Here is a 21783-nt window from a genome sequence, read left to right as displayed (position 1 = left end):
GAGAAGGGCAGCATGACTAACTGAGACAGAGGAGAAGGAAGAGGCATATATAGGCAAGGGATAGTTTTGCAGGTATTGGGGAGAGGAGTTTCAGTGGGGCACTGCGTGTGTCCAGCAGTACTGCTTCTGCAGTCGTGTTTTGTCTTCTTGGCGTTTTTTCTACCAGAGAGAACCTGGAAAGCTGGAAGCAAAACCCAAAAGGCAAGCAATTAAAGGTGCACCTCCTACCAAAGCCTGAGAGTCAAGGGCCACAAAAAATTGAAGTCTTCGTGACATCCTTGGCATTTGAGGAGTACAAGCAGCAAGGTTAAAAACCTGGCAAAGCTGACGCCTAAGAACTATTGTTCAGGTATTGGAAGGAAAAGCTTCCTGGGCATCAGTTTGCTGGAGGTGACTCTAGGAAAACATTACTCTAAGGAACTGTTTAATGCTGTTAGTGTGGATTCTTTCCAGTAACTCAACTAAATCATCAAGAAATTTATTACAAGACAATACAAGCAGGAGAAGAAGTGGGTAAAATCTATTGTGAGCCTTGTAGCAAGGATGTTTTTATGAACATTTCTACAATGATCCTGGCCTTTATGTGCAAAAGGACATGAACTCCACCTGCAAGTGCACATATGCAGTTTTGTATGGAAAAACAGCAGGGGAGGTGTTTTTCTGTCTTTTGGCAGCAGGCAGCAGTGTAGGGAGTGTGCATGCACCCCAAGGCTGATGCCTGCAGCAGGACAAGCTGACAGTTGAGGAGCAGCTGATTTTTCAAGGGAATGCCCTGCACCAGTGGGCAATGGGAGTTGACTTCTTTCCATCCCTGCTGTCCCTAATTTATTTGGAAACAGCACACCAGGTTGCTGCAGGCATAGAATTGTGTGTTTTTTCAGAGGATTGGACTCTAGAGCACGTTGGGCAGCATGTTGGGCTGCATCACTCCTTTTTGCCGAAACAATAGGAAGGACAAGGGTCAGTAACCCTCAGTACCAACACTGCTTCTAGTTCTTTTGTTTCTTGGCACTGGAGTGGAAAGTAGTAACACAGTTGTACCCCTTTCCCTTTTCTACTTTGAGAGGGAATCATGAGATGTGATCACAACAGCGTGCTGCCATACATGAACATGAGAGCCAGGTGCTCTCCAAAGACATGGCAAGGAAATCCTGTCTGAAATTAGTGGGATGGCAACCTTGGACTTGGTGGCAATACAAGACTTCCATCCACTGTGTGTAAGTTGTGACAAATGATACTTACAAGCCTGGATAACTCATGATAGGATCATATCCTAGTCCTGGGCAGGTCTGTCTTTGAGGTAACCACTACCCAAATGTCCCAGGCAAGCCTCTTCCCATAGGAGGAAGGGCACATGCTGAGCACCTCTGGCAAGCTCTGCAGTCATCCAAGAGGAGATGAAATGGCACGGAGAGCTCAGAGGATGCACCCAGGCTGATGGGCTGTAGTCACGCTGCTCAGTTGAGACTTCCATAATTATTCTACTTTATAATTAAAACTCCAAAACTTCTCATTCTTTAACAAACGATGAAGATGCATGATGAAAACCAAGAGAAGATGTTGTACGTGGAAAAAGAAAGCTATGGGAATGAACCATGAACAGGCATCACCCACATCCCATGTCACAGCAACGACATGTCCCATGCCAGGGAACAAAACCCTTCCTGCAGCATGAAGCAACCCCTGCAGTGATGGTGGAGAAGTGAGTTGTTTCACAATTCTTCTGGCACCTGAAGCCCTGCAAAGGGCGGCAGGGGGAAGAAGCATGAAGCCCATCAGGAACCCCTCCCCAGAGATGGGGTGCATGGAGCGTGGCTGAAGGTACCCACTTAGCAAGGGTGAGGCTCACTCACTCACTCAAAAGGCTTTGCCTGCAGAAGACTTGAGCCCATGCCTGGGCTCAGAGGCGTTGCCACGTTGTGATTTTTAGTGAAAAAAGTGGCTAGAGAAAACAGAATAAAATTCAGATCAATTATGCTGTTCAAAGCCAGTCTCTAAATTAATCCAATTATGCTGCAGCAATCTTTGCTTAATGCCCAGAAGCTAGGAAATGATGGTTAGAGCAGTCATAGGGGAAATCAGTTGATAATGACAATAACCAACAATGGAAGATGCTATTCTGAAAGTGAAGTGGTAGGGAGTGGGGAGGGGAGAGAAAACACTCTATTATTCATCCTTCACTTGCAGTATATTGCTTAGCTATTACAGGATAATGCACCAGAGCTAACCAAGCACAGTGCTGCCTCCAGGTCTCAGCGAGGAAGAAGTCGAAACTTGCTTATCGTTCTTTACTAAGGAAGCCTCCCAGCACTGTTATTATGGAAGTACAGTTCTTAATAACCATTGCACAGCCGTGTTCTGGAACAGCTTGCCCACACAACATCTCTACCTCTGTCAGGCAGGCTGCTAAAAGCCTATTTTTATGTTTTCAAAATTTATGCTTCAAATCAACTTGGTGCAGCAGCTCAGCTTCAGGGCCTTGATGTTTTCCATAGAATCATAGAATAGTTTGGGTTGGAAAGGACCTTTAAAGGTCACCTAGTCCAATACCTTCCCTGCATTAAGAACGGACATCAACTAGACCAGGTTACTCAGAGCCCCACCAACCTAACCTTGAATGTTCCCAGGGATGGGTCATCCACAGCTTCTGCAGGCAAACTGTTCCAGTGTTTCACCACTCACCATAAAAAATTTCTTCCTTATATCAAGTCTGAATTCACCCTTTTTGTTTACAACCACTACCCCTTGTCCTATCACATCAGGCCCCGCCAAAATGTCTGTCCCCATCTTCCTTATAAGTCCTCTTTATGAATTGAAAGTGGAGCCTTCTCTTCTCCAGGTTGAACAACCCCATCTCTCTCAGTCTGTCTTCATAGAAGAGCTGTTCCATCCATGTGATCATATTCATGGCCCTGCTCTGGACTTGTTCCAACAGGTGCTGATGATCCCAGAGCTGGATGCAGTGCTCAAGGTGGGGTCTCACCAGAGCGGAATAGAGGGGCAGAATCACCTCCCTCGACCTGCTGACCACACTGCTTTTGATGCAGCCCAGGATACAGTTGTCTTTCTGAGCTGCAACTGCACAGTGCCAGCTCATGTCCAATCTCTGATCCACCACCATCTCTAAGTCCTTCTTGGCAGGGCTGCTCTCCCTTTATACGTCAGCCCATGTTGGTACTGGGGTTTGCCCTGACCCAGGTGCAGCACCTTGCATAATCTATAACACAGCTGGCCACATTAGGCTTCTAGTTTGAGGCATGAAAAGACAGAGGAGGAAAGGTGCAAATAAGAATACACTGCTGCTTTAATCAGTCGGTCTGTGCGCACACAGGTAGCCCTTCCAGCTGAACTTGGGCCTCTTGAAAGCACCAATGAAGAACTGTATGTTGATAATTTCAAGATGGCACATTAAAACTACTTAAAAACATTTGGCCCCAAATGCCTAAGTAAATGGGTATGGATTAGCAAGAGAAAATTCAGCTAATTGCCCTAGACAAATTTCACTCAGAGCCTGCATCTCAGGTAATCTTTATGGAGGCAAAAGCCTGTTCAAAATGAAGGATAGTCATGAGTTTTGTGAGGGACTCATATTCATGCCACTGCACTGGTATCTTGTGTGGTTTGCATACCTCTCACCCCAAATATGTCTGAATCTTGGTCTAGATTTCTTGTTTTGTCGGATACTTCACAGCAAGACTTTACTTTTGAGCTCTAGCTCTTCTTCGAACTACATAATTCAGATCCTCTCTGCTGAAAACCAGATGCACCCTCCAATGCCCAATCTCACATATCAGAACATAAAGAATATATTTATAAGATACTCAGCTCTGCACATGCTTGGATGTAATTTCTGAGACAGTATCCTTCCTTGTTAATACTGGAAGAACCTGTTCCCACTCTTGCAGCCCACATGCTCCTCAGAAAATGTTTTTTTGAACTGTGTTAAAATTTCACAAAAGATTTGATGTAGTCTCATTTCAACCTATTGGGAAAATCTCGTATTGTTTACCCTGTTACACCTCGTTGCCTCAAGACTACTATTGTTATTCACAGTGTCTCGCATTTGAAATTGCATGTAAACCCTCACAGAGCTGTGAACTTAGCTTAAAAATCACCAGGTATACTTGTTGGTGCCGAGCTTTTTCACAGTGCAGCCAAGACATGATTTCAAACTTTGCTTCACAACCTGAAGGAGAAGAAAATTCACATTTTCTTAAAGTGCAAACTGAAATTCTTGTAGCTCGCAGACTCCAGGAACCATTGTTTTAAATGGAAGGGGTTGGTAACACCTGTTTGTGTCACAAAAGGGTGTCCGAGTGTTGTGCAGTTATATTTACAGATACAAATCTATTAATTGATAATGACTAACTAAATATCTTCCAAGAAAGCCAAGCAAACTTCATAGCATGAAAGCTACAAGCACTGAGCCTTTAGTGTCACATCAGGAGACTCTAAGCAATGAAAGTATTTTCTCCTTTTTGCTCTCTAGTTTTCTAAATGCTGCCATAATGACCCAGAAGAGAACCTGAATTAGTTTTAAATTCTTTCTGATCTGGCAAATGGTCCATAACAGCTTCCAGGGATGCCAGACAGCACCTCCTCAGCCAGTGTGAGCTCCTTGGAGGGTGTCAGAGGTCCAATCAAGGGAGCCAAGGCAGATTCCACCAGGTAGGAGCTGCCTCTCTAGGAGCCACCCAAGGTGTCCTGAAGCCCTTTGCAGCACAAAGACAACAAGCAATGGGGGGATCTCAAGAAAGTGATACATTTTGTACCCCTAATACCAAGATCTGGATTCCAGATGAAGGTGCACGATGATGGAGCTCATGGTGACCATGGGGATGCGCTTCACCCAAATCCAGGTAGAGATCTGCACACAGGGGCTGTTTCACAGAATCATAGAATAGTTTAGGTTGGAAAAGACCTCTAAGCTCATTGAATATAACTGTTAACCCAGTACTGCCAAGTCCACCACTAAACCATGTCCCCAGGTGCCACATCCACATGCCTTTTGAACACTTCCAGGAAGGGTGATTCTACCACTTCCCTGGGCAGCCTGTTCCAATGCCTGACCATCCTTCCAGTGAAAACTTTTTTCCTAAGATCAAACTAAATCTCCTCTGATGCAACTTGACATCCTTTCCTCTTGTCCTATCCCTTGCTACTTGGGAGAAGAAACCAACCCTCACCTGGCTACAACCTTATTTCAGGTAGTTGTACATAGCAATAACGTCCCCACCTTGAGTCTCCTTTTCTCCACACTAAATATCCCCAGTTCCCTCAGCCACTCCTCATCAGACTTGTGTTCCAGATCCTTCACCAGCTACATTGCCCTTTCCTGGGCACTCTTCAGCATCTCAATGACCGTCTTGTAGTGAGGGGCCCAAAATGTCCTGCTCAGAGTTGCTCCATGGTGGTTGTAGCCTGAGATGACTGAGGCACAGCGCAGTTGCAATCTACCCCAGCATTTCTGCTGTTTGCTTTTTGAAAGCAGCAGCTGTTTCTGCATTGCTGCTCCTGTCACGGCACGTGCTGCATCACAACAAAGCGCTGTGGCCAGGGCTGCTCTTTGAACATCGAGCATTTTCAAATGGCAGCTGCTGCATCCCAGCTACAGAGCACCCGGGTTGTCTTCACACTGGCTGTGGACAGGGAGGAAGGTTACATGGTGTGTGTGTGTGTGCAGAGTTAGTAGTTCAGCTGAGAGGGACGTGGCACCGAGGCATGTGAAATCTATTAACTCTGGGGAAGCAGAGAGCAGCTGAAGGCTGCAGGCAGTACCGTAATGAGGTAAATGATATAAGCTGGGGATAAAACTGGAATTACTTACAGACTTATTCCTCAGCACTTCCACTGCGGCTGTTAGTGCCTTAGCCTCACAGATGTCAAATGCAGGCAATTAAAAGTTACGTAAGGCCACAGCTGAAATTAACCCCCTGTGCAACAGCGTGCACCCACTGGCAGGCAGATGAGCAGAGCCACCCTCCTGTAATGAAGCAAACCAGGGGCCTGTGCTCAGTGGCCTGTGCAAGTTACAAGGGCAGCAGTAGGTGCTGGGCACATACAGCCCCAGACACGTGCTGTAGAGGACAATTTCTAATCCAATGAACAGCTATTTTGCCACCCTCCTTCCCCTTATAGAATGAGGGCCCTCTCATGTAAGGACACAGTATCCAGCCTTTGTTCAAAACACCAGATTTCTCCTCCTCCTCCTGTCCTTGAAAGAATCCCAGGGTTGTAACATGCAGACACCTGTGTAGTGGCGTCGTATAAATGTTGGTGGGTACGGCATGGAGGAGCGGAGGGTGATCCATATTCCCCCTGAAAGATACAGTTTGTGTATTTGATTCTGTCTTTGTTTCAGACTGCAACTGTACAACCTTACAGAATAACACCAGCATCACAAAATTGCAGTGTTAAATCCAATGCACACCTCTGGGCCATCCGGAACAGTTAGAGATTGTACCGTGAGCAGTGACAATGCCTGATCAATACCTTTCCTTGCTGGATGGGTGCGTTCAGATGAAACGCAAGCCAAGCACAGCTTCTCGAGTGAGACATGCACAACTTTTAGACTTCTTTTCCTTCCCACATCCCACCTGGGGTCTGCTTTCACCCCCTTTGCTGCCTTATGAATTTTAAAAAAGAAGAAAGATTTAAAGTGCAATGCAAAACAAAGCACCGAAAAGTGGCTTGGGTTACTGACAGGAGGAGCCATCTGTGGGGGAAGATGTGTTTCGTGCAAGCAAGCCAAAATGCCTTTTCCACCAGCGAGGGAAAAGTGATTATCAGTGAAGTAGATGGATGCTGGAAGACTGAGCTCTTGCTCTCCGGGTAGGCTCTGAGGTGACATTGTTTCCTCGGGCAACCTCCACCCAGAGGGAGAGTCAAGGAGGATGCCGGCTGATGGCTGCGCCCTGTGGACTCGGCACAGGGATGCTGTGCATGTGGGTCCTGTGGTAGGGCTCCCCCTTGGTCTAAGAGGCTGGCTGAGAACTCGGATCCAAGGGCAGAAAGTAAAAAAGCAGATAAATCAATTGGAGCATACTTCATTTGGTATTCAGTGTCAAGGAAAATAAAGTTTTTCTGTGGGTTGCAGCTATAAGATTAGGAGAGACGAAGTCGAATTATTAAAACATTTATTCACCCAAGTACATGTTGAGTTCTCTGAGGACCAAATGCACTCACTTAATTAAAACAGAGAACTTCCCAAGCACCATTTATATTGTCACTAAGTGACACATTTAATACTTACGTCCTGAAAGGGTCGTAGATATCCATATTGGTATATCTGAAAAAATAAAAAGCTTTTCTGACTTCTTGCTGTACTCCCTGCCCAAAAAAGCACCAGTGCTTCATCTGAAGGCAGCAGGAGGAGGAGGAGGCTGCTGCCTACAGGCTTTGCTGCTTACAGTTGATCAATAGCAGCGGTCAGGTTGTGCTTCAGCAAGAACAGCTTGCCTGTTGTGAAAGAGCAACAACATCCAAAGTCTGACAGACAAGGCCAGCAAACAATCTTGGGGACTTAATGATGTTGGTCTCCCTCAGAACAGGGAAGGGAAGGAGGACTCAGCCCTTCTGATAGTCCTCGGCCACGGACTCATGATTAACATCATGAGTCATGATTAACATCATGAGTCACGATTAACACCATGAGTCATGATTAACATCAGTAGACACTTGTCACAGTGATTTGCTTTATCAAGGCTTCCCGCGGCAGTTGTAGAAGGGACAGAGGAGTAACATCTGCACTGCTCATGTCCCGCAGCAGGCTTAGAGAAGGATGGGTGTTCTGTCATTGCCTATTAAACCTACATGGCTTTGCAATACAGTTACTGTCTGCCAGCTCTGGCAAGAGTTTGGCTCAGGAGGAGAAGATCTGGCTCAGGAAGAGAGCAGTGGTGACTCAGGAGGAAGGTCTGGCTCTATTCTGCCTTCCAGTCTCCTGGCGAGACACGCTGACTCATGGAGGACAGCATGGTGTAATAGGACAGCTTATAGCACCCCGTGGACACAGCTGTCCATTCCACAGGCAGGGCAACAAAATGCACTTTTACCTCTGGTGTTACAGGTTAGCATCTGCTTGACCTTTAAAATGTCTCTAAACCTCCCCAGTGGCTAAATCAGTCCAGCTTCATTTTGGGATGGAGATCTTTAGAAGTGCCATACATGCTTATGTCTACCAGATGTGGCTCCTTGTCTTGCCAGGAAACAGAATTAGGATGGAGGATGGAAAGAAATGAGAATTAATCACGCAGGAAACATCCTCTCCCCGGGGAGCTTTTTCTCCCTGGGTAACAGCATAGGCTCTGTGGACATGAGAATTGCAGGGGGAGAGAACTCCAGGGGGCTTAAAGCACCTGTGCAAGTCAGCAATGTACAGTAATGCAAATACATCAAACCTGTCCTCTGCTCAGTGCACACTACAGAATGTGTTTCAAAATCAGGCCCCACATCCACAAGTAAATGATCTTACTGTTCTGAGGTTGTGGTGTATGCAAAAACCCATCCTGTCCTGGGATCAGGTCATGGGCCATCTCTGCTCCCCTCCAGCAAAACAAGAAAGGCACAAAGAATGAAAAGTGCAGAAGGGATAATTGGCTGTACCAGAAACAGAGGTTGTGCAAAAGAGGGCTTGGCTTTTAGCTCACCTCTGTTTCTCCACAGTTCTAGCAATCTTGTGTTCCAAGTGCCTGGCATCCTCCTCAAACCTTGTTCCCGTATAAAATCCCAAGTGGCTCAAAAACTCCATGACATATATATTAAAATCTGCACTCTCATTAACATGAGGAAGGGAATTCTCCAGTACAGTGTCTGGTACTGGCTTGGAAAATAATAGGCTTCTGGTAATCCTTCATCCAAAAGTTTCAGCTTTTTCAGAAACCCAAGGGTGAGGACCACACCTGCTTTATGTCTCCACTGTCTTAGCCAGCACAGAATAGTTAAGGAGCTCATATGACATACGCAACAGCAATCATGCTCCTTGTGCTTATTCTTTTTGTCCATCCACATTCCTTAAAAAAAAAAAAAAAAGCAAAGGGTGACTGACCACAGCCTGTGAACTCTCCATCCTTGCAGACATCCAGAAACTAACTGGACATGGTCCTGGCCCTCCCTGCTTAAGCAGGGGGTTAGACAAGATGACCTCCAGAGGTCCCTTACCACCTCAGACATTTTGTGATGCATATACTGATGACAACAGGCTTTGACTTTCTTTTTGCTTGGAGGAGAAAGATCATAGGGTACATGTGGGCCCCGTGGAGATCGAGGAAAGCAGCAGGCCTAGCTCTTGGGGACAATGACTTAATAGCTGCTGGGAATGATTCAGTTGATTCACATGGGAGCCCAGACCAGAAGCAAAGGTGAGGTTCTCCGTATATGGTTGTGAGCTGTATGCTCTGTTACTACAGTTCATCTATCTATCTATCTATCTATCTATCTATCTATCTATCTATCTATCTATCTATCTATCTATCTATCTATCTATCTATCTAATGTATATAAAATAAAGCCAGTTAATGACTGAGTTAAAACAACTGTGGTAGCTACTTTCCACTGAAACTTACCTAGATGGCATACTCCTGCTGCTCCTGAGCAGGACTACCTTTCTGTACTTAAAGAGGGATTATAAGAAAGACAAGGACTGGCTTCTCAATAGGGCCTGTTGTGACAGGACAAGGGGTAATGGTTGTAAACTAAAAGACAGTAGATGCAGATTAGATACAAAGAGGACATTTTTTACAATGAAGATGGTGAAACACCGCAACAGGTTGCCCAGAGAGGTGGTGGATGCCCCATCCCTGGGAACACTCAAGGTCAGGCTGGACAGGGCTCTGAGCAGCCTGGTCATCAGATGTCCCTTATAATTCCAGGGAGGTTGGAATAGATGACCTTCTAAACCAAACTGTTTTATGATTACCTTACCTGTGTGGTTGTCCCTGAGAGCTGCCTCTGTATCTGCTGGGTTCACGTTTGGGGATCGCAAGGCTTATGCTGGGCCAGCACCAGCACACTAGGATGAGTAGAATCCTGTTGATAATGCTTGGGCTGGGGAAGGAAATCTTACAATTAGTGCTGGTTTTGGAACTTTTATGTGGAGATCAGATAGGTGATGTGATTGCAAGGAGAGGCACTGCGTAAACTGTATGTTCTTTTTGCATACTTTAGATGGGGAGTGGAAAGGCTGGTAGAACAATATGATAAAATCACAACTATTAACAGTGTGTGAATAGGAAGACCTCATTAGAAAAAAACTGCAGAAAAAAACCCAGCCAGGTCAACAGGAAAAGTATAGGGTATGCAGTTGCAGCATATCTGTAGGTATGTGTGCCTGCTGTAGGTGAGGTGATCCTTCCTTGAGGATTAGATACTGCTGCCTCCTGTTCCTCAGAGAGGCAGGAGAGTGGAGGCTGTGCTGGGTGCTGGGCTCCAAACACTTCTGAAATGACAACAGAAGGTGGTACTGGATAGGAGAAACAAATGTATAAAAAGCTTGCTTGCAGGTAGTGAGAACTGGGAGTCTTCTCATGCTGAATTTTCAGTTTCATGACAGGATCCACTTTCTTAACAAGACCACTATCTATTTATTCTTCAACTTGTCATCTACTGCAATGCTCACTGTAGTAAAATTAGGCAGAGCTGAGAAATCTTTAGGTACAGCTCCAGGTTTGTGTGTGTGTATTTTCACACTTGTAAGGCAGTCACCTATTCTGCAAGCAGTAGTGCCAAGAAGGAAACTTGAGACTTCCCACCCTTCACAGAGGATGTTACTATCTAACACCGAGAAGACTTGAGGACGAACTTCACATATGCACAAAATTCAACAGTGAAAGTATTTACATGCTCGGAGCTTTTCACATCTTGGTGCTGACACCGTTCCCTCGTCTTCCCCCGTCCCCAGCATGTGCACAGGGAGAAAAGCTTGGCCACTCCCCAATGCTCTTTGCTTTTATCATGGGTCCCACTACATTTCCATCCCTGGAAACATTCGAGGCCAGGTTGGACAGGGCCCTTGGCAACCTGGTCTAGCTGAAGATGTCCCTGCTCATTGCAGGATGAACTAGGTGACCTTCAAAGGCCCCTTCCAGTCCAAACTATTCTATGATTCCATGATCCCCATCAGAGCTCTGATGTCTTCTCATTCTCATAAGAACTGCTTAGGGCAAACTGAAAAGGAAAAACTGCTGGTCTTTAAATCAAAATATGGCCCTTCCCAGTTCTTAAATAACCATCAGATCTTAGGAGCCACCCTCCCTGGCCAGCAGTGATATTACATGCTTAGAAAGCTTAATGAAGCAAGGTGCACTGTATGCCCCTCCTGTGCTCATATCCACGCCTGGTACCTTCAGAAACCAGCGCTGCCCAGCAAGTTCAGCAGCTTCACTGGGAGTCTGGTCTTTGCTTCGGTTGTGAGAGAGCCCTTGCTGGCAGCAGGTCCTTGCTAGCTACCTAATGCACAGATGTAGGTCAAGAAGGAAGGATAAAACAACTAGGTCACTTAATAAAGAGTTAAGGCCATTTCAGAAATCACATTTGTTGCTTTTCCTAGGATGCTCCTAGTGTAAGTTAGTGGGAGTGAGTGACAACTTTATACATCCAAAGACTTCTTGGTGGCAGGTTAAGCAGGGCATATAACTTATCATCTATTAAATTTTCCATTTCTCTCTCCTGCCTCTGCAGAGAGGCTGGTGATCAGTGTACTAGATACACTAGATACAGCCACCTGAATGATCAGGAGTCTAATTCCAGGCAGAAAGCAGGCTCACTGCCTTCTGGGCTGCACTGGCAGTAAGCAATGGGTTGGTGCCTCTCAACTCTCCCTGTGCTCGGTCCCCCCACTCCAAGGACTGGAGAGCATGGGTTGTTAGGGATACCTGTGTGGAGTTGTTTTCTGTGTCAACAGTTGCTGGAGAATTGCTTGGCTTTAATGCTGGCAGCATGCTGCCTGCTCCTGGGGCCATGGTGTGCCATACAGACTGGAGGTATCTCTAACTCCCACAGAGGCAGAGGAGCCGTCACTGGCATCAGACCCCTAGAAAGGTGCAGTTCTGCCTGGTGGAGAGCCCTCACTTGGTGTTTACACAGGGTCCAGATGATACCAGGCCTAGTGGAGTGCTGATCACTTTTACAACTCCTGCCCAGACACACACCCCACCACTTAAACCAAAACCATCAGCCATAAAATAAATGTGGTAAGAAGATTCAGCCTTTCTCACAAAAAAGCTTGTCCGTGTAGAATCCCTCTATTAGCCAGGGATGCAGCACCCAACAAGCAGCTCGAACCAAGGCAGAGCACTGCTGAGCCAACAGCAGCCTGCCCAGTTCTGCTCACTGGCTGTGTTTACACTCAGAGCCTGAACGCTGCCACAGAGTTGCGTGACTGGCAAAGATCATCGACCAGAACAAAGTCTCTGCTGGAATTTGTGCTGTCAAGTCATTTACAGCATCACAGTGACCCGAAAAGCTGATGTTATTTCAAATTATTTCAAGAGGCATTTCAAGAAAACACAAAACATACCCCACAACCCCTGACATTTTAATATTTAATTGCAAGGAGTCATCCTCAGACAGCTGGGGAGGCTGCATTTAGGTTGCTGATAAAAAAAGTATTTTAACTTCCCATTTTACAAGCATTAGTCTTTTTCTTCTGTTATACAATAAAACTCACTTAGAGACATCCTGCTGATTTTCAAGGAGAGCTACAGCAGGCAGGGCACTGTAGCCTTTAGCTACACGGTACCTGTGTAAATGTCCAAGAAGCTCAACATTTCCCCACAAAACCCACTGTTTTAGTCTGTGCATGCTGACCTTGCATTCTGAAGTGGAAAAGCAGTATTAATCTGAAAAGATTCTTGTATTCTCTCAGTCTCTCTTTTATTGTCATTACGAAGCTTTGAAAACCAAGTTGTTATTTGCAAAGCAGCTGAGATTCTACTGAAATGTAGTTTTACTGCTAAGTGGCAAAATGAAGTATTTCTGACCAGAAAACACTTTCTTTTAAGCATGACATACGAACTAATAAGTCTTCTTTTGCAAACATATTTTTAAAAAGATTTGACTCTCTGTTGCTAACAATTGAAAATAAACCATGATTCTAGCCTCAGAAATTCAAAACCAGAGCAACAGCGCTTATGGTAATTTCAGAGGCCAGTCAAAGACACCTGAGAAAATGTCAGGATGTAAGAGTTCACATACCAAAGAAAAGGAAATCTTCTGAGCCAGTGTTTCTCTTTTGTGCCACAGCTATCTGCCCGAACCTACAAATTTGCACTAGCTTTCAGTGTTTTTCCTTATTTTCATGTAGAATATAGGAAAGATTACAGAAAAGTGCCTTATGTTTGATGGAAGTAAATGAACACGAAAGGGAAACAAAGCGTACAAAATGAGCCTTTATTAAATGAAAGAAAATCTGTTTTGTGGGTCAAATATGAAATAGAATATACAAAAACTTTACATCAGATCTCTTGTCAAAGAAATTAAATTCTATCTAGAATGATGTAGCACTCATTCTTTCCAAGACAACACAAATGGGTGAATATGCATCTTATGGCAGAACAGGACCACATAGTATGCTGTGCTATATTTCTGGTTACAGAGAAGAAAAGTTAAAACTCTAAACGATGTCCCTAGAGAACCCAACTATTCAACAAAGTAATCTAAAACCATGAATGTTGATCATTATGTATCCTCTTAGAAGCAAATGACAGGTGGATCAAGTGCAGAGTTTACAAAGCTTGCATATCATGTTCTCTGTTTCTATACAAATATAAATAGTTCTTTTTTATTTCAAAAATCCTTTTATATTTGATAGCTTTATTTGTGGAAAAGGATGACCAATTCATCAGGTTCCTGCTGTACCACCCAGACAATTTCGTCTCCTTTATCTCCTCCTTTTTTTGAAGACTGTAACCCATACACAACAGCCTGAATTACTTCTAGAAATTTGATGTGTGTTTAACCAATCTTTGTATCACTGTCCTGTACAAGAAGGTTCTACAGATCTCCTAACATGTCTTTGGCATAGCACACCATGTCCCATTTAATACTTTTTTTTGTTTAAAAAAGTATATTTTCCTTTAGTAAAACAACTTAAAAGCATCTATTTCCAATTTTGTAAAATAACGTGTCACCTCTTGTGTTGCTTTGCAAAATATACACACACATTTCGGAAAAACATTGAGTACTGACATAAGGGACTCTTCTGAAGTCTGATCTGTTTATGAGAAGTAAAATATAATTACAAACTCCATTTTCTGCATGAACCTCACATGAAGTCGTTCAATTCAGCTTCAAGTGCTGCTGCCATTTCATCCGCTTCAGAGCTGCTTCCTTCCTCATCTTCATTGCTGGATTCTTTACTGGAGTCACTGGCAGCATCATCTTCATCTAGTTTGCGCTTGTGACCCCTGGAAGGGCAGACAGAGATAATGTCCATGAACCAAAGCACCTCAATGTTTACCAAGAGACTCACATTCAACATGAGAAAAACAAGGGGGCTAAGGAACTCAACTTTTTTTCAGGCCTAGACAGAAAGTACAGCACTTGCTTTTAAATTAACAAACAGCAGTCAGTTCACACAATTAATTTTTTAATTGCTGTTATTATTGTCAGCTGTAGGTGTAAAAAACAAAGTACTGTTAATTTAGTTTCTTCCATCCTTCTGAACAAGGCATGAAAACAAAGTATAAGACTGTTTGAAAATAATGGGTAGATTTACTTTCCTCTTGTATTCCAAAACAAAGAAGAAAGCCACTGTGTGAATGCGATACTGCCAAAATATATTATACATTGTTATATGGTTTTGAAATATTCAAGTTTCTGCTTTTTTATAAAAATAAAACCTTAACTGATTAACCAAATCTCACTGCACCAGCATCTACACTTTCATGTTTCCAAACTTTGGGGTCTCATGGTTCCCTTTTGTGTCTCTTTGGATTAGTACTGCCAGACTGAACAACATATTTCTTCACATCTCCAGAGAATGAATCAGTTTAAACAAGAAGCTGATGTGCACCATACCCTGCTGAAAGAATCATGTTCCCGGCTCTGAAAGATCTCAAAGGAAAACCTAACGCTTCAACTGGGACATAGTCATAAGAAAAAGATTTCGGATTTGTGGAATCCTAAAATCTCTTTTCCTTGCCAAATGGAATTTTATATCAGACATGTATTTCTGAGACAAAAATAAAGTTGAGACTTTTGCATTGCACAGAATTCATAATGAGCTGTAGAAACACCTTCAAAATCCTTCCTGATCATTTGATCAAATTTCAAGCAGAAAAATACATGCAAAGGGGATATCTCTTAAATAACTGTCCTTTTCATTGCTGGGTGGGGTCTCATTAAGCAGAGAGTGAACCCACTTGCAATAATGAAAAACTAATAAAATTATCTTCTATCTTTTAGCAAAAAGCAGTAATTTAAAAATAATCCCTTTATTTCTGAGAGCACAGAGAAACAGCATACAGCAAGAAAGACCTTCGAAAAATACTGACATGAACTGTGCATATCCAAAAGAAATAAACACAAAGATTAACAGTCAAACTTGTGAGCTTGTAAGCAATGTTGAAATACAAAGACATTTTTATTTATACAGGCATTCTTATCGCTGTTTCCCAAGCAACAGGAATGCTCACTAGGCCAGACTACTTGATTTGTAGGCTGGTTGAGCGACACCTGACCTCTCCTTTCTCAGTTTTTCAGGGAGATGGACAAGAGATCAGGAGGGGAGTCCAAATCAAATTAGGAAGTGAGTTTTTCTTTCTGCTGCACCTGTGGGACAAAAAGATAAAATGATGCTGCTTTACAGAGTGTTTCCTCACGGTGATGTTAGATGGATTTTGCTGTTCAGTGTAGGGGGGTAGGAGTGATGCTCCTGGGAGATAAGGCTGAAGCCTTGCAATTCAGTTTGGGCTATAAATCCCTAACAAGGAAAAATGAGATGAAGTGAAAGCCTTTCCTGAATACTTTGCAACTGAAACTCAAATGTGGTGTGCTGAGGGAGTTTCAGAGCACTAAATGCAGCCTAATTCACAATAAAAAGCACTTTCTCAGGCATAACACTGATTATTTCCACGTAGCCTCTATTAGCACGCAGTTTGGACAAGGAAGCTCCCATACTTAAAATGCCCAGTTGGAAGAAATCTTAGTGCATTTTCATTAAAAGCTATACAAATGTATGGTGCTTGAGTTTCAACTTGCTGGTTTCATGATGATTTCAGCCTTCAGAGCTAAAGCACTATTTTAGGCATTAATGATACCATTAGCCAGAGAAAAGCTAATTGGGAATTAAAGAAACCTAAAAGAGTCTTACTCAGCAAAAGAAGAAACGAGTTGTGCATATTTAACAACTAGTGGATAAGAAGTATATGTATAAATTTCTCAGTACTGACTGAGAAATGAAGATAAATAAAGTCATGGAGGGAATCTATAGCACAATGTTCACACCTGAAAACATTCATATTCATTTGTTTTTAAGACTGTGGAAAGACTTCGTAAGATCTATGGAAACTGATGGTATTTACCCACTGAAAAATAAAATTACAGTCTGACAGCTATCATTTACCCATATGAAACATGTCCACTGCAGATGCTGTATCAAAGAACGTGTCAGGACAAGCAGGTTTTTAGAGCCAGCCCAGATACTGTAAGTTTACCAGCACATAAAACAATAGCACAGAGCCCATAGAAAAACAAAAAGGGTCTATGAAGAAGTAATTGCCAGCTGATTATGTCTTGAAAGTGCAGAACAGTTAATTTACTAAATAATTATGGCAAAGACTTGCAAATTACTAATTTATGCAACAAAGCCACTTTTTTATTTAAATGCACTTCATAACAACTAGATTTCAGTGAGGACAATCAACAAAATACAGGGATCTGAAATACTCAGTGTAACTAGTTAATTAAAAATGGAGTTCCAGTCTATGAAAAGACTTTCCAGAAAACTTGAAGGAATGGTTCTTACATGTTTTCATCCCTCGTTCAGTTGTATTAAACTGTATCTTTGGAAATGCAAAAGACTGAATGTCATCTATATTGTTGGTTCTTGTTATTTCAGCAAGGCTAGAATGACAGCTCTATTCCATCTAGATATAAAAAATTCCTCATTCACAGGGAGGGAAAAGCCATGAAACAAAAACAGAAAATGCAGCCAAGTATTAGTCCTCTGCTAGAAAATCCCCCAAAACCTCTCCTGAATGTATTGTTTTTACTCTGATACAAACACCTTTCCATATTTGTGTACTGTAAACTGCAGCTTCACAACTATTCCAAAAACATTTAAGTGAGTATTATGAAATCAAATGCAAAGTTAACTCTAACAGAAGTATCAAGGAAGAGCATCAGTAACACAGAGCTGCATTTTTTTCTTTATAAATTCAGAAACGATTCTCCAATAATAATTTCTGCCTTCAGAGGAAAAGCAGTATATCCCCATGGCAGCATATTTATTAAGATAACACTTTAGAATATAACATTTAAATTATATTTTTAATTATATTTTCCTCATTTTTTGTGCCCACTGCTTGTCATTTCCAGTTTCAGAGCCATAGTGCACAGCACTTGCGAGTGGAAAAGTTTAGCACATACAGGATTCCTTCTTACTATTTAGAAAACAATGTTTCAGTAGTATGCTGCAGGCTTCCATTAACCTGATTTGCATTTTTAAAAGGAATTTTGTTTGACTGCTATTAAAAACCAAAGATATCCACAATAACTTTATATAACTTTTATAATCTTTTAACTTCGCATATGAACAATTGCCAAAAGACTGAATGTAGAACTTTAATTATCTGACAACTCTGTGAAAAAACTTCTACAATTCACATTTCCTTTTCCTCTGCACTAAGTACTTTTCTTTTATAATGCTCACTACTAGGAGGCCCACCAATTCATGTGCTGGAGAAATCTTTTTAAAAGAGATTTACATTTAACACCCCTCCCCCCCATATTTAAACAAATTATCAAGAGATTTAAATCAGCTGTAAGTGTAACTCACAATGACATTAAAAATGAAAAATATATGTATAAAAGTGGGTTTAGGAAAATTTAATCTACAGAATGCTAATGAGAAATACACCTAGTGCTATTCCAAATGAAGAGACAGAATTACAAAGTTGTAATAGAACATGGTTTCTGCATATAAAAAACAGCACATGAAAAGTTATTGAAAATAAAAATTTATTAATTATTTGATCTCTTAAAATGATCACTAAAATACAACTGCGATATACAACTACAGGACAAATGAAAACTTCATTCTTATAATTTCAATTTAAATTTAGTTCACTGGAAGAGCTACAGGGAACAAAGCAATGAAAAAATGTCCAGCATCTGTTGCTTCTACAGTCTTAAGAGCTTAATTTATAGTTTACTGGAAATAAATGGTATTTGAAAAAACACTTTTCTTCTATTAACTGAAAAGCAGATTGTCTCTGGTTTGTTCTTCACCCCAATGGCATCCCTTTAAGAAACACAAGTGCTACAATAAAATAAAGCATCTAACTAGCAGAGGAACTCAAAGGACAACATAACCCTTGTTTATAACAAAGCAAATGCAAACCTTTTCCAAGGCTCATTTTAAACTTACAAAAGAAAACCATAGCAAATATTTGAAAAATTGTTCACATATCCTTTAAACTCCAAATACCCACAATCCCCATCCTTCTCTGTAGGATGTAAACTAAATTACTGCAAATTGACCTGATTTTTTTCAATAGCTCCTAAAAGTGGTACAGCAACAAAGTAGAGTCTACAGACTAAATGGGTTTAGTCTTTTACAAGCAATCAGCTTACAGCACTGACGTTATAAATCAGGACTTAAATTTGCTACCAAATACAGCCAAGTTGGTGTCTAATTGGAACACGCACAGCAGCCATAAGCAGTTTGAAAGGCAAGGGTTCGAAAAGGGCATTTGGAAACAGCGTGCTGCCTTCCAACAGCGTTACAGCCCTGCAAGACAACTTGCACTACCACAGGTACACCTCTGAAGTTCAGGTATGTCCTGTTTCCACGCACACCTAGACCACAGCTTTCTGTAAACTCCTTCCATAATGAAAAGAAGGTGATGTGGCATCCAGTAATGCAACTGGAAGCTGACTCCCTTTCATAGTAATTTGACTTATGGGAATGACTTGTTTAGATAAACTAGTTCTGTGGCAATATCCTTCAGTTATGAAGAATTAGGGCTAGTTACCCAAGAAAACTGTTCTTCAACCAGTTTTGAAGATGCCAGCCCAACTTGTCTAACAAGGTTAAAGTCCTTGAGATCTGAGAACACACAGACTGAAAATCAAAGTTGTGACCATTAACGCGTTACATGGGACAGACAAGATGGTTAAATTTTCAGGGAGATGTTCTAAGTTTTGCAGTTATATTTTCTTAGTATGAGATACATGGCAATATCTTTAAGATCCCTTCTAAGCCAAACCATTCTATGTTCTTTTCCATACATTTGACATGAGAGTGAGCAATTGTCCATAGCATGCCTGTAACTCAGGTGTCTGCCCTCTGGCAATTTCTCTCACACATCTGCGCAGGAACATGGAATTTTTGTCCTGGTTCTCTTCCCTGGCACAGCATAGCATGCTGCCAAGCACGGTTGTTGTAAGAACAACAAATAGCACTAGCCCCACACTGGCAAGCTGGAGTGTTTTCACTTTTCGCTCACACTATGACAAACAGGACAATATTTAGCGTCAGAGGAACAAATGCCAGACACCTCATATATTTCCTCAAGAACTCATCCAGTGCTGTCTGCAAGATTACAGGATGATCCAGAAATCCAATATGCAGAAAAATGCACTGAGAATGTTTCTCGCACAGCCCTGGGGTGAAGAAAGAGCCCCTGCAGTTGGAGGAACAGTATGCTTAAAACGCTGCTCACAAAAACATCTTCACAGGCACCCACCAATTCCAGCTGACAGCTCCAAAGCGTATTTTAGCTAACACAACAGTAAAGTGAGATCTAATTAAATCCTGTACAGCTTCAGTGCCTTTCTGCTTTAAAATTTAGCACACTTGTGCACAATTCTAATGGTGAGAAACTGTTTTGGAAACTGAAAACCACCTTAACAACAGCTTTATAGTTAGTTCTCTGAAGTAAACACTCAATGTATATCTAAATGGAAAGAGAGTTTTTAGAGTCAGGAAGTCACAGAAAATTTAAAATAAATACACAAATTACTATAATGTGTCAACACGGTATTTTGCAAATTTTGCTAAAATCGTCCATTTGACAAGCCTGTGTTTCCCTGATATTTATATCAAGGTGAAAGTTTAATAACAATAAAATCACTCCAATGGTAGTTTCTTAACAATGTTTTCTTAATGTTTTCCTTAAGAAAATGGTGATTTCTTAGCAACTAAACATTTGCTTGGGATATTTCAAAAACAAACAGTGTAGCAATAAAACTTTAAAATGACAGGCTGTACACTGATTTTCCCTGTACTGAACTAATTTAGGTACAGATATTAATTAAATTGGGTAATGGAAAACGGAAAAGTTGAACCTACAATTTTGCTTCTGTAATTAAATCACAGCTAAATAAATTGTGCCTCTAAAATATTACTTGCTATTTTATTAACTTCAAGTTGTTTAAAAATAATCCACATAGTTCTCATAAGAAGATACTTATGACACACAACATTAACTATTTCTTAAAAAGGCAACTGTGACAGTGGCAGTTTTATACCACACAACAAATACTCTTGTTGCTGATGTATAGAAGACAACAGAAAATTAAATATCCTTTTCACTATGTGGAATGCCAGACTATTACCTGACACTTCCATAATGGAAAACACACAGATGCACTCTGGCATATCACTTAATCCTATTTTAAAGCTAAACCAGGCTGTTGCTGTTTGCACCAAATTCTCTTTCCAGCTTCTTCTAGTTTACAAGTATCACCCATTCTGACAACAAATGTAAGATTTATAGCTCTGTAGAGATTCTGGGTAGCTCTGGGAGGCTGTAATAGGAGATACCAAGAGAGGAGGTATTTCCTTCCCAGTGCCTGAATGGGCATTGTAAAGCAACTCTACCTGGATCTGGTTTGAAAAAAGTCTTTTAAAAGTGGACTAATTCTTCAAACTAATTTTTTTTCTGAAGGACGTAGTCTCAGATAGTGATGAAGAATAATGTTCTCACGAGAGATCTAAATATGAGTAATTGTTTTAAAAAATGGTAGCATGCAATAAAAAATTAAGATGAAAAGTGGGCAAAAATGTAAGATGTATGGGCAATTTAGAAAATTCAAAACCATACATCAAAACAAGGAGTTGGAAAAGAAACAGCACCTGATTTATCTGAGAAAAGTCAAATTGCTTTCATTTTCTCAAAGGAGCACACTGTATGTGGAGATATCCCTGTGCCAATTTAGTGGAGAACAACTCCAACTGGAAGATCCAAGCACTGCAAAGCAATGCTTGGAATTCTGGTTGGATTTGCCAGCACCACTCAAACATTGAGAAGACTCTTCAAGATGCACCAGTGGGCTTCTTAAGAATTTAGGACGTAATTTAGCAGGTAACACACTGACTGTGCTAACCGAGGAGGCTGGAAGTAGGATTTGGTATGTAGCAGCTTTTAAAAATAGATATTCATAGATTATCTTAATATATGTGTTAATACATATGTCATGGGCTACACTAAGTTATACTGAAAGATAAGATGATTTTGTCAAAGCCTTTAACTCTGATTTTTACTAACTCTTTTATTACTTTGTCCTTCTTTCAATAAATCATTGAGATTAAACTGCAAAGAGATAAATTCCACATCCTTC

At 41.7% G+C, this 21783-nt stretch overlaps 1 protein-coding gene across 2 annotated transcripts in view; it reads right to left on the bottom strand.

The window, feature by feature from the left end:
- Positions 1 to 13372: 13372 nt before the first annotated feature.
- The window catches only part of CTDP1 (CTD phosphatase subunit 1), a 103897-nt gene continuing 95486 nt past the window's right edge, over positions 13373 to 21783 (bottom strand). For both annotated transcript variants that reach the window (XM_050308567.1, XM_050308562.1), the window contains exon 13: positions 13373 to 14402. In XM_050308567.1, coding sequence (XP_050164524.1) covers positions 14261 to 14402 — 142 coding nt within the window. In that variant the 3' untranslated portion in view covers positions 13373 to 14260. The remainder of the gene's footprint in view (positions 14403 to 21783) is intronic.

Source organism: Myiozetetes cayanensis, unplaced genomic scaffold (genome assembly GCF_022539395.1).
Source record: "Myiozetetes cayanensis isolate MyiCay16 unplaced genomic scaffold, myiCay2020 scf1, whole genome shotgun sequence".
Lineage (NCBI taxonomy): Eukaryota > Metazoa > Chordata > Aves > Passeriformes > Tyrannidae > Myiozetetes > Myiozetetes cayanensis.
The sequence above is the reverse complement of the archived record's forward strand: the minus strand, read 5'-3'. Positions and strand labels throughout refer to the sequence as shown.